The 12,553-nt window shown below is 36.4% G+C and overlaps 1 protein-coding gene across 1 annotated transcript in view; it reads left to right on the top strand.

Annotated features, from left to right (window-relative positions):
• The window catches only part of LOC106116390 (lateral signaling target protein 2 homolog), a 33,634-nt gene extending 24,165 nt beyond the window's left edge, over window positions 1-9,469 (top strand). The window contains exons 3-14 of the mRNA XM_013310211.1: window positions 1,953-2,090; window positions 2,440-2,630; window positions 2,890-3,037; window positions 3,413-3,518; window positions 4,101-4,256; window positions 4,618-4,726; window positions 5,199-6,635; window positions 7,046-7,150; window positions 7,520-7,740; window positions 8,128-8,320; window positions 8,671-8,840; window positions 9,006-9,469. Of these exons, the coding sequence (XP_013165665.1) occupies window positions 1,953-2,090; window positions 2,440-2,630; window positions 2,890-3,037; window positions 3,413-3,518; window positions 4,101-4,256; window positions 4,618-4,726; window positions 5,199-6,635; window positions 7,046-7,150; window positions 7,520-7,740; window positions 8,128-8,320; window positions 8,671-8,840; window positions 9,006-9,142 (3,111 nt within the window). The 3' untranslated portion in view covers window positions 9,143-9,469. The remainder of the gene's footprint in view (window positions 1-1,952; window positions 2,091-2,439; window positions 2,631-2,889; window positions 3,038-3,412; window positions 3,519-4,100; window positions 4,257-4,617; window positions 4,727-5,198; window positions 6,636-7,045; window positions 7,151-7,519; window positions 7,741-8,127; window positions 8,321-8,670; window positions 8,841-9,005) is intronic.
• The last annotated feature ends 3,084 nt before the right edge of the window (window positions 9,470-12,553 follow it).

The raw sequence follows: 12,553 nt of genomic DNA, 5'->3' as shown, positions 1-12,553 counted from the left end.
GTTTAGACATGCTTGAATATTATTTGTTTGTTATCGAAAGCATTTTTCTTTGTTCTATGACATTGTTCTAAGTATTATTCTGATATTTATTATGAGTTTTTTATGCTTCCGTAATTTAGAGAATATTAGTATAATTATGCTGAGCGTCGGTGGCTCAGTGGTCAAGCACTTGACTTGCAATCTGCAGGTCCTGGGTTCGAATCCCGCCATGTACCAATGTGTTTTTCGATTTACGATTTACATATGTACATTTATCCGACGTTCTAGCGGTGAAGGAAAACATCGTGACGCAACCTGCACATATCTGGGAAGAAATTCAAAGATATGTGTGAAGTCAACCAAACCGCACTTGGCCAGCGTGGTTGACTATAGCCTAATCACCCTTAAATTAGGGTAGGCTCCGAGCTCCTCGGTGGGGACGTATAGTGAGCTGATGATGATGATGTACAGCTCCACTTAGAGTATTATTGACTACTTGGTTGCTCTAACAATTGAATGACTCTGCCGTCGATATCTGAGAACATCTCTGTATAAAACGTTTCGTTATCACTGACTTTGTCTTTGACAAAACAGAGATATCTAAGAGAGTCTTAAACGGAGACTTTGGTCTCAGAAATCCACGATAGGAATGTATTTCAAAGGAAGGAAAACTTATATCTTATGGGAGTCCAAATATCTACGATTAGAATAATGTTATCTCTGATTTTGGGATATTTTGGTTTCAGTAATAGTATGTCTACTTCTTACTACTTTGGGAATCTCTGGCCAAGGTTATAAAAACGTTTGCCACTTCGCCCTCGCCGCGATAATTGCCTTGTTTACATTCACCTGATCGTTTGTAACGAGATTTCCTTACGATTTACCTGTTTTCTAACCGGCTTTTCACAGTTGTTTGTGTGCTAAGAAATTGATTGTGCTTATAAAGAAAATATGTCCCAAATAACTTTGCTAGAATCCTATTAGATTAATATTTAATTTTTTTTAGTACAGCAATAATTGGCAAATAAGTAAGTGGCCATAGAGAAGCGACTGTTGCTCATAGACAACTGTATTTACAGATGCATTGCCTACCTTTAATTGACAGACCAAATAGCACACGTTTCTTTTTATAATATTAACTGGCTACCTGTAACTGTCCGTTTGGAATTTTAAAAATAAACAGAAATATAAGCCTATACAAAATTTTGGCGATGACGTTACGAAAACGATCTCACGAGTGTTTGTGCTAGGCCCTCAAATTTGGTCAGCCGTTTTGGACGATAATAATCATCCATACGTCAATCAATCCATCCGAACATCTGCATATTGTTAAGATCAGTAAGGTAACACTATGATAGTAAACGGATTATTTTTACCTCCTTTCTTATACCAGTAGTACGAGGTCGTTTAGATATCTAGGTATTTGATCTGACAAGTAAAAGTAGACATTTATACCCATTACATCTATACTATCTTTACAGCTATCTGTACGTGATAATAACGCAATAGATAAAGCCACTCTTTAGATAAACATATAATGCAAAATCATGTAATACGTTAAAATCTGCGTTTTCGTAGTTTGCGTTCGATTATAAGGTAATATTTATAAGTACTTGCAGTATAATTTATAATACGGTCTGTAGTCGCTGTTCATTCATTATTTTGAAAATAACACCCTTTTATGCCAAGCTTTCAGAATTAAATACTTTGTGTCTTCTTTAGAGGGAATTTAAATATACAAAAATACTAGATAAGTAGATTTAGTATTATATTGCTATGCTGTTAACCGACTTAATACTCCAAATAGTGTATTAAAGTGGAAATAGTCTCATGTTTTGTTCGTTAAATGAGGTGAGGCGACATAGTTCAATGATTGTCTCTCTATCCTATGTATATAAGTATTAGAATGAACTATATAGCGCAAGAATTAAAAACCGAGCAAGTTGTGTAATTATGGCGATTTTTGATTCCAGGATCGCGTGTTGAATGTAACGAGCCAGATAATGGACGAGGTGCTGGGCGAGGAGCGAGTGGCGCGCGGCTTCCGAGTCAAGTTTCCGGAGGACGTGCTGCAAGACAATCTCGCGGGGCAGCTGTGGTTCGGCGCAGAGGTAAAGATGCTCTATCATACTAAATATCAGTGGTCCAGTATTTCCAGTCGTCATACACGCTCGGTCAGTCTACTGTGGACTCCAGGAGATCCACCAGCACGACTTTACCCTCTGTACTTGGACTATCATTGTTGTACGCTACTCAAGTATAGAGTGAATAGACACTTACTAGAGTAGTAACTAACTAACTTACTATACCCTCACTTCATCACTTAACATCATGTGGCAACGTAGACAAGCGTTAGTTTACTCTTATAATCCTTCTAAGTCAGTTCGTGGCTAACAGAAAATCAGCTTCGAATGCTATCAAAATTAACATGAATTGCATAGTTTGTTGTCACTGTTCCAGTGTTTGGCAGCCGGTTCATCAATAATGAATCGTGAAGAGGAATCAGCTGCAATGCGACCGCTTGCCAAAGCTCTCACCCGTAGTTTGGAGACGGTGCGCTCTCTGCTCCGCGAGCAGTGCCTGCGCTCCAGAGACCTCGCGCTCTCCCCACACGATGATATGCTGCATGAGAGTCTTCGGATATTTGATAGGTAAGACAGAGATAGATTGAGTTTGGTTACGTTTAGCTCGTATACAGGATGTTCCGTAAGCATAATGATGGTAAAATTGTTGTATGGGTTTTAGGACCTAACCATTCAAATACCAGTAAAATCGATCCACCATACAGGAAATTACCCGAAACAAACGCGGCCTTGCGGACAGAATTCTTAAATTGGGTTTTCTGGACACTCCAATTTTATAAATATGTATAAAGTTAATTGTATTTTGATAACATAGTATTGTTTATAGGTTGTTCGCGGAATTCGAACTGTGCTACGTAAGTGCCATGGTGAATGTGAAGACTCCTCACGAGTTCGAGGCGCAGCAACTGATCTGCGTCCTGTTCTCTGAGAGTCTTCGTAGAGCATTGAAACAAGGATTGCTCACACAGGAACAGGTATGTTATACATAAAGACCGAAACATTATAAAGAGTATACGTCTATTCATGTACCATGACAGCTCAAAGTCATGTTCGCCCCACAGCATCTAACACTGTTCAGCGCAGCGACGCGTAAGATGTTCCGAGCTACCAAAATATTTGATAGCCTCTATACAGTGCTATTCAAACTTTATGTTAGCTCGCTTAAATTTGGTTATTGACAAGCCCTCTTCCGCAGAATGTACATGGCACTCACCTGCTAAAAAATGAGTTTGTAGTTAGCACTACAAACTCATTTTTTTTAAATTTATTAGGTCATATAATAGAACAATAGCAATTCTCCAAAATTATGCTTTTATTGTAGTATTAAAGTGTAATTATTTCAATTCCAGGTTGATTCTTACGACCCGGCTCTGATGTTCGCTGTGCCCCGACTGGCCATAGTCAGCGGTCTGCTCATCTACTCCAGTGGACCGCTTAGCATTGATAAACCTCCTGGTATGTCACTTTGTATTACTCTTTTCAAATATGTTGGCGGCCCAACGTCACCTTTGTGCTCAGTACATTGTGCATTGCGCAACAATACGCGCGAAGTTAAGAGCCGCTAAGATATTTGAATACAATTATACTAGCAATCTGCTTACACTTCTTATGTAGAATAGAGTAATTATATATTGTTTATTGCAATGCCTGCTTGTCTATGGTGTCTTTAACATTAGTAAATTCTGGCAACAAATAACATCTGTAGCAAGAATGTGTAGGCTCGCTACAACACCACGACCATACAGATGACAGGCGTCAAGTGGAAGACATTCCACATACACTCTGATGAATGTGTGATCCACATGCCTTTTTTAGACATCTTTCCCTTCCCATCCTCTTCTTAAAAAGAAAGGATGAGAAAGGGAAATGGATTGGACGGAGAAGGGGACGTATATGAAACAGAAATTACCTCTTTTTGTATGTCCTTTCCTCCGTCGATTAAAAGTAGGCAATCCACCTGCAATTGTGGATGTCTATGGACAACGTTCAGATGGCCGCATCTTCGTTTGTCTTAATATTTTTGTTTAATATTTTCAGAAGAAATGTCGGACATGTTCCGTCCGTTCCGTACTTTGCTGCACAAGATCCGCTCCCTGCTGTGGACGCTGGACCGGCGTGAGCTGATGGCGCTGGAGAGACTGCTCTGCACCAACGAGGATATCTCCAACCTGGCAGGACTGGACTTGCCACAGAGTAAGGAAAATTATATGAGACTGCAAAATAGATAAATATGCTAGTAAAAAAACGGGTCTTTGATTTTATCTATATATATAAAAATCAATTGGTGTTCGTTAGTCTCGCTAAAACTCAAGAACTGCTGAACGGATTTATCTTATCTTGGTCTTGAAATGTTCGTGGAGGTCTAGAGAAGGTTTAAAAGGTGAGAAAAATTCGAATAACTGCAGAGAAAATCCTAAGAACCTTTTCTTTTCCCATATAAATGGTTTCTAAATATTTTTATATTCGCGCGGACGGAGTGGCGGGCGACAGCTAGTTTAACTATATTTATCAATTGAAATTTTAATAATATACGTTTAAACGAATTATTTTGCAGGTGTAGAAACACTGACGGACTCAGCTTGCCACTATCCGGACATCGGAGAGTTTGTTTCCAAGTTCTATGCTGACCACGCTCACTGCCGCGACCTCTACGCCACACAGAGGTTTATATCATTATTTACTTTGTTCTTATATATAAGCAGTTGCCAGAGAATTCGTCTGCAGGAATTAAAAAAAAATAGTCTGTCATCCCGGGGATAGTGTATCTTCCCAACAGTGAACGATTTATTCAAATCAGATCAGTAGTTTTAGAGTGAAAATTATGTAATAAAATCCATCCTCTTTATAATATTCATATACTAATATATATGCGAAAGTTTGGATGGATGGATGTTTTTAAAAGGTATCTATAGAACAGCTTCATGGATTCCGAAGAAATTTAGCATAGATTTAGAATATTATCTAGAATAACACATAGACTATTAATTAGGTTTTTCCACGCGGACGGAGACGCGGGCAAGAGCTAGAAAAATAGAGAGAGAGAAAAAATCACAATAACTATTCCAATGACCAAGATCTGATGGCTGAAGAGTGACAGAATCAAATGAAAATTCTTATTTTTCTTTTCTTTTCCAGCTGTAGTGAACCGACAATAACAGATGCCGACTACCTCCCTGATAATATAGAAGTTATGACACCAATCATTGATGGACTGAGACGACTCACTGAGGACCCAGATGACACACAAACTGACGAAGAAACTATTGACTCAAAGAACAACGATCATAGACATTATTCTGACACAACCAGCACTGATACATTCCAGACCAATGATAGCAAAGACCTAGAAAAGTCTAGAAAGACCAGCAGAACAGAAAGCAACGATCTATCTTCATTAAGAAATCTATCGACCAACGGACTAATGATGTTCGATCCTCTAGTTATAAACGCAGTGTCCGCATCCACGTCATCGGAAAATCGACAATTACCAGATAACGATTTAGTCACATCACTAAACGAGCAAGTGACAGAAATAGCTGACAGACTATCATCGATAGCGACAGATATCGATATCCAAGATCATAATCAGATGCATTCGTTATCGACAAACGATGTCCCAACACTATTATCGACGGAGGATTCAGATTTCGGGTTTTCTGGGCCGAGAAATGAGCCTTTAAGTTGTATGCCATCAACTAGTCACGGATATCTGATACCTAATGCTATAAGTCAGGAGCCTGTCGTCCTCGCTTCTTTGTCTCATAACAACTCTGCAGTCTTCAACCAAGAAGACGAAGAAGTGACAGGAGCTATTCTGAACTCTGAAATACCGCTAATAATGCCTGATAATATTGAAGCAGAAATCGTCAACACAAATATTTGTATAGCAAACGCAAATCTATCATCTTTATTACTAACGAACGATGAATTTAGACAAAACTTCGTTGACAATAATGATCTAGATGCAGATAATGCTAGTTTTCATTCTGCAAAAATGACTCTAGATAGAGATGAAAGAGTTAAATTTATGCTAGGCTATGACAGTGAACAGGAATCGCCAGTAGATTCAGGTGTTAGTACAGAAAATACTAGTTTAGACAGATCACCGGATACAGATCAGAGTAAAGACAATTTTATGCAACAGAACAGGGTAATAAAAGATCTGGACGAAGATAGAAGAGAAGATAGAATCGAGAATTATCTAGAAAGATCTTTTTCGAACGACGATAATGTTAAACAAGCTGGACCCTCTAATATAGAAATACATAGAATAAGCTCAGAAGAAGATGGTTTGAATGAAGCTGCAAATGTAAAAGATTTAGATTGGACCAATAAAGAACAGATTTCAAAAGATTCGATAAAAGAATTGAGAAGGAGTTCAGAAGTAAAAAGCGTAGAAGAAAGTAGAAGTTCGACAGCGGCGACGCACAGCGGGAGACAGAGGAAGTCTAGGAAGAGTTCAAAGAATAAAAAGAAGAAAATGTGGCCGCCCGGTATTGTGATATTGGATAATCGGAATACTCAAGCTCAGAATCCTTTGAGACTGAATTTGGACCATATTATGGATGAGAGGTAATATTTTTTTAATTTTCGAACACTCAAATAAAGTTAAAAAAAACACTCCAGAAGTAAAGTAGTAAAAAAATCGGAATTAATGAATAAAATATTTGTTTTTTTTTCACAACTTTCGAAACAAAATTAAAAAAAATCTATGCATATTTTGTTTATTTTTTATTAAAATATTTACAGTTTTGTATTTCTCATAATTTAACAACGTCTAATGAAAATTAATATAATAGTATAGAAGTTGTCACATATGATAGCGGCTCTGAATGTCGTACAAGTCGGTGCGCAGTACACATTGCTTTATCTGTGCACAAGAATGGGGAGGGCATTGCGTAGATCAAGGTCATCCACCAAGATATTTGAAAAGACTTATACCTGCATTAGATATATAAAAAATGTATGTCTGTATGTTTCAGTGGTACATCATGCGGTACATCCGAGTGCGCGGATGACGAGCAAATAGCGTTGGCTCTGCAGGCTCAGGAGTTAGCCGCCAGACAACAGGCCAGAGGGAAGTTCAAGTAAGTACAATGTACATTGCTGGCTTTCTAAATCTGTGATATTTTGACTTAAACTAAAGCAGCAATGAATATGGTAAATTGCTTGTTGAACAAATGGTATCGTAACTGCCTTTGCTTGACGGTAATGGAAGATGCACAGTCAAGGAGCTTTGCAGTGTTCCGTTTACAGAAACATTGCCATGTTTTTTTGATACAAACTCCCCTTATTCTAACAAAATATTTAATTAGGAAGCATGAAGTTGTGCAAACGATGCCATAATTCACAAAACATGAAATAATGGACATTCATTTTAGTTTAAAAATTAATAAGTTATTTTATTTTCCCTTCGAGTCAAAAGTTATTACTATTGCTTACTCATCGTGTTCCAGGTCAAGTGAGGATCTGATCCACCGTCTGTTTGTCTGCATCGCGGGTGTGGCAGACCAGTTGCAGACCAACTTCGCTGCAGACTTGAGGAATATCCTCAAGTCTGTCTTCCTCATGAACCAGACCCCGGATCCGCCGGAAGAGGAACCAGCCACCTGTGACCCCTCAGACAAGGGGAATGCTATAGAATACGAGGTCTCTGAAGATCAGGTTATACAGAATGGTGAGTTTTGTTTTTATATCCGTGGTATAGTAATACTTTAAAGCGTCAATAGCCTAATGGTTAAGGGTATGGATTTCCGATTGCGTGGTTGGGGGTTCGAATCCCGCCATTCGAATATTGTTGTAAACATAAAGCACAAGCATAGAGGTTAGTTGGAATGGTACAAGAAGTGTTAGTAAACTAGGTGTCGCCCGCGACTCCGTTCTTCTAAAAAAAGCTGTATTAATAGCCTCTGTTCTTTCAGACTATGTTCTATATCTATGCAAAATATCATAACAAAGAACCATGAAACCGTTCTGGAGATACCTTCAAACAATCATCCATCCATCCAAACATTCGCATTTATAATATTATTAAGATATAAATATATTTATTCTCCACACGCAGGCAGTTCATTCGACAGCGTGTACTCTGCTGAAGAAGTGTACGCGGACAGCTCGGACTCTTCACCTTCAGAGTCAAGTGCGCGTCTCGCTCGACGTAACACTGTCACTGCGGCGAGAGACAGGGAGATGAGACGTAATTCATTGGATGCAGCCAATTTACAGGCTTCTGTCTCCATTGGTGATTTAACTTATAGGTAAGTTTAAGGGTAAGGGGTTATAGCTGATGTGGAGAGCGTGGAGTTATCGGAGATAAAATTCAGTTTTAAATGATTGGAATAAGGTTTAATTTTATTTTTCATAATTTGTTGGTTTGTTAAATTGCTTGGTCTGGAAAGGACTTGCAATGTAAAATTCAACTTTGTTCCAATTGTGTAAAGCTCAATTTTATTTGAGATAAATCTGTTTTGCTCTCCGTCCAGGTATGTCTGAATGGACCCTTATTTGGCAAAGAAATTAACATAGATGATAAGCAATCTTAAATATTGATCGTCAATTTTAAACGGAAGAAACTTTCAAACTGAACGTATTTGACGTTGTTTTTCAGAGATGAGGAGCGGGGGGCTGGTGCGGGGGGTGCGGTGGGTGCGAGCGCGGGGGGTGCGGGGGGCGTGGAGCGCGCGCCCGAGTGGGTGCCGGACATCGCCGCGCCCGCCTGCATGCGCTGCGCCGCCCACTTCACCGCCTTCCGACGTCGCCATCATTGCAGGAACTGCGGTCAGTATACTATGCTCATGGATACAGAGGTCAAGATATATTGGTGTTTCAACTATGGGACGATGACGTCACCAGTACAAGTGTGCATGATATAGGCTTCTTTTTAAAAACTATGCTGTTGAAGTCTCAGTTTACAGTTCGTAATTACTAACTTACAAATTACAGGTAAAGTATTCTGCGCGTCATGCAGTTCAAACTCCATCCCTCTACCTCGGTACGGTCAGATGAAGCCGGTACGTGTCTGCGAGGAGTGCTACCAGAGCACACGACGTCCCAACACTCCACACACTCACCAACGGTGAGACCACAACATGGCACCAGGTTATAACCCAGATTAACGGTTATAACCCACATAAACGGTTACAATCCAGATTAACGGTTATAACGCAGATTAACAAAGCAACTATAGGTTAAGCACCAGAATACATCAAAGAACAGGTTAAATAGCGACGCAATCACAGGTTAAAATAATCCCAGACTACGTTTTAACAGAGGTTAAATAAATACCATAGTGAAGCAAGAAATGGTTAAATATGAAAAGTTCGAAAAGAATCAACTCTACAGTCGCGGGGTAATGAAAGGGTTAATAGTTTAAAAATGTATATAACCTTTTATTTTCTATTTTTTTTTTTTACAGAAGATTATATGTTAAAAATAAACAATTGAGACTTAAATTAACAGTTATCATAATTTTATGAGTAAAATATTTGATATACATCTCTTTATGAGTGTATAATTCAATTGCATTGTAACTAAAAGAAATAAGATGACTTTCGTGTCATTATTTTGAATAAGGAGCATCTGTTTTTTATAAATTAATATCGAAATTAGAGCTTGCATTAAAATTTGTACCTGATGTTATCGAAAACTATAAATTTGAAAAAAAAATCCACTATTTCTTGTTTGATGTTATAAAAATGTAGATAAAAATATAACATAAACACGCTTTTTAAAATGTATATTCATTATAATATCTGTTGAGTGATGTATTACTTTAATTCAAGGTCTTTTATAATTTAATCCTTACCTTGACTACAATACGTGTACAATAACATGAGATGCGTATATCATACGGAAAGCGACAAAATATTATACCATATTATGTTTACTATTATTTCGAAATGTAATATATTTTGAACACTGTACAGAGCTGTAAGAAATTGGTCAACAGTATAGCAAGCGATAAGGTTATTAAGCATGTTTGTTATCGAGGGTTTCTGACACCAAAATCTCTGTATAAAATATATGTGTCTTTGTTCTGTCTTTCATCTTTGACAAAACAGAGATAACAGTATGTTTTGAACGTGGATTTTGGTCTTAGAAACCCACTTTAGTCAGGTATAGTCAAATAAAGATGACCCGATTAGAGAGTCGTTTGCGAGTTAGTTCTGGCAGAAAATATGTAGAACCTACTTGGGCATAGAAAATGGCGTAAAAGAGAAAAAAACATAACTTACCGGCTACAGTGTGAAAAGGACCTTGTAACACTTTTTGTCGTTGACAGAGTGGCGCTAGTGAGCTTCTATAATTTATTTGACTAATGTAGGTCGAATATCCTTGTTGGTCCAAATATTATATTTTTATACCCCTTTTACCCCCTTGAAATACCCCCCCTTACCCCTTTTGAATGCTAAGTAGCTGTGACGTCACGGAATCTGGTCCCATGTTTTTGTACACGTATTATAAAATTAGTATGTATTGTAATTTTCTTTTCTATATAGACTGTTAAAAATTGCTATATAATGTTTAGTTATGAAGTTACTATCGGTAGCTCTCTAACTGTGGGTTTCTGAGACTAAAATCACTGTATTAAACATATCTCCATCCCTTTCTTTGACAAAACAGAGATAAAAATGTTTTAAAAGGAGGTTTTCGGCTTAGAAACCGAGGGTAAGTAACCCTGGTTTGTATTATTTTCTTTTTTTTTTCAAGAAATTTTATAGACTGATATTTGACCCGATAGCATAAGTCAAATCAAATGATAACTCACTAGCGCCCCTCAGTCAACGTCATAAAAGTGTTACAAGATCCTTATCGTGGTGATTGTTATGTTTTTTCTTTTATGTCATTTTCTATGTCTGTAAAGGCTTTACTTAGATGCTGATCTTACCTCGATAGCGACGCCTCTTATTGGGCCAAATAACCTTGTTTGACTATACTATTGCTATACTTTGATTTCGCGCACAGAGTAAAAATTAAAATATTAGAGAAACTTAGTGACTAAAAAAGATTTTTTATAACCTAAGTTGGAATTGACTTTTTATATAATTCGTTTTTATAATAATTTGACAATTCGTGACTGAAAGGAGTAATGGAATTTGTAATTAACAAATATTTCAAATAATCTTTAACAATAAATAAAATGTATTCAAATGAGACTTTTTTATCGTGGTTTTTTATTGCATAAACACTTTTTTTAATATTGCCATCTCCTTCACTCTCTTTGGGAAAAACAGAGATAGCAAATTCTTGTCCAGGTGTTTATGCAATAAAAGCTCAGTGATGTGAAATATTTGTCCGTTTAATTTAAAGTCTTATTCAAATGTATTCAATATCGTCTCGGTTAAGAACTTGTTTCCTCTCTTATTCACCAAGTTTAAAAAAAATTACATATAGTTCTACCCGGAGATGTATGTAGATATGATTAATTTAATTTCGGCATAGTTTTGATATATTTTTTATCTCGAAAAATCGTTTTTTTAAATCTACACTTTCTTTGTATATTTAAAATTGTTTCTCATACTAATGCTTGCGACACACCGATGGCTAAAGAGAATTTTTAATGTAAAAAACTTTATAAAGATATTTTTTTTTTCGATTTAATTTGGACATTAATATATTAAGCGTTATTTAAAAAAAAATGACTAAAAAATATATTTGCGAATTTGAATTGTTAGTGGACGCGGGTAAAGTGATCTCTTTGCAAAATTAATAAGGTTGAATAATACCGAAAAATTGTTTTTTTTTTAAATTAGTAATTCGAAAGATAGAATATATTTTAAGAATTAAAAAGTTTATATATTTTTAACAATAAAATTTTAATATTAGATTACAATAGAATTAAAAAAAAAACTTTTTAAAAAATTCCATTTTTTTTTTCTTTAATATTAACGGTGTTAGTTGATAGGATTTTTTTAATAATAAGTCTAATGTTATTAATATGAGATGTATGTAAATTTTGTAAAGGTTGTTAGTGTATGTGTTATTCAATTTATTTGTAATCAATTAGCATATGTTATATAGCTTTTTGTATATTATATATAAATAAAATGGTAAATATATCATGAATGCATATTAACTTTCAAGACCACAAAATGTTTGAGTGATATTGCTAAATATTGTTAATATTTTTGATCACATAAAGGAAATGTATTATAGAATATTGGCAGTTTTATTTATAATAAAAGTCGAATTAAAAACAACTCAGTAACCTATGTGTTCATCCAGATTGTTTCTACATTTATGCCTGATTTCATCTAAATCCGTTTAGCTGTTCTGGGGATACTTTCTAACATACATCCATCACTATCTATCCATCCATACATCTAAATTAAATTATTCAAACTTTCGTAAGATATTATAATAAACTTATATAAAAACGGCTAAACACTAGCGTATATTCGTCCGGTATATCATTCACCCCGATGGGCTCAAAACTAGTCGGTGCCGCCACCGGACGAATATACCTCAGTGTTTAGCCGTTTTATATAAGT

This window comes from Papilio xuthus, unplaced genomic scaffold (genome assembly GCF_000836235.2).
Source record: "Papilio xuthus unplaced genomic scaffold, Pxut_1.1 DF827756.1, whole genome shotgun sequence".
Classification (NCBI taxonomy): Eukaryota; Metazoa; Arthropoda; class Insecta; order Lepidoptera; family Papilionidae; genus Papilio; species Papilio xuthus.
The sequence above is the reverse complement of the archived record's forward strand: the minus strand, read 5'-3'. Positions and strand labels throughout refer to the sequence as shown.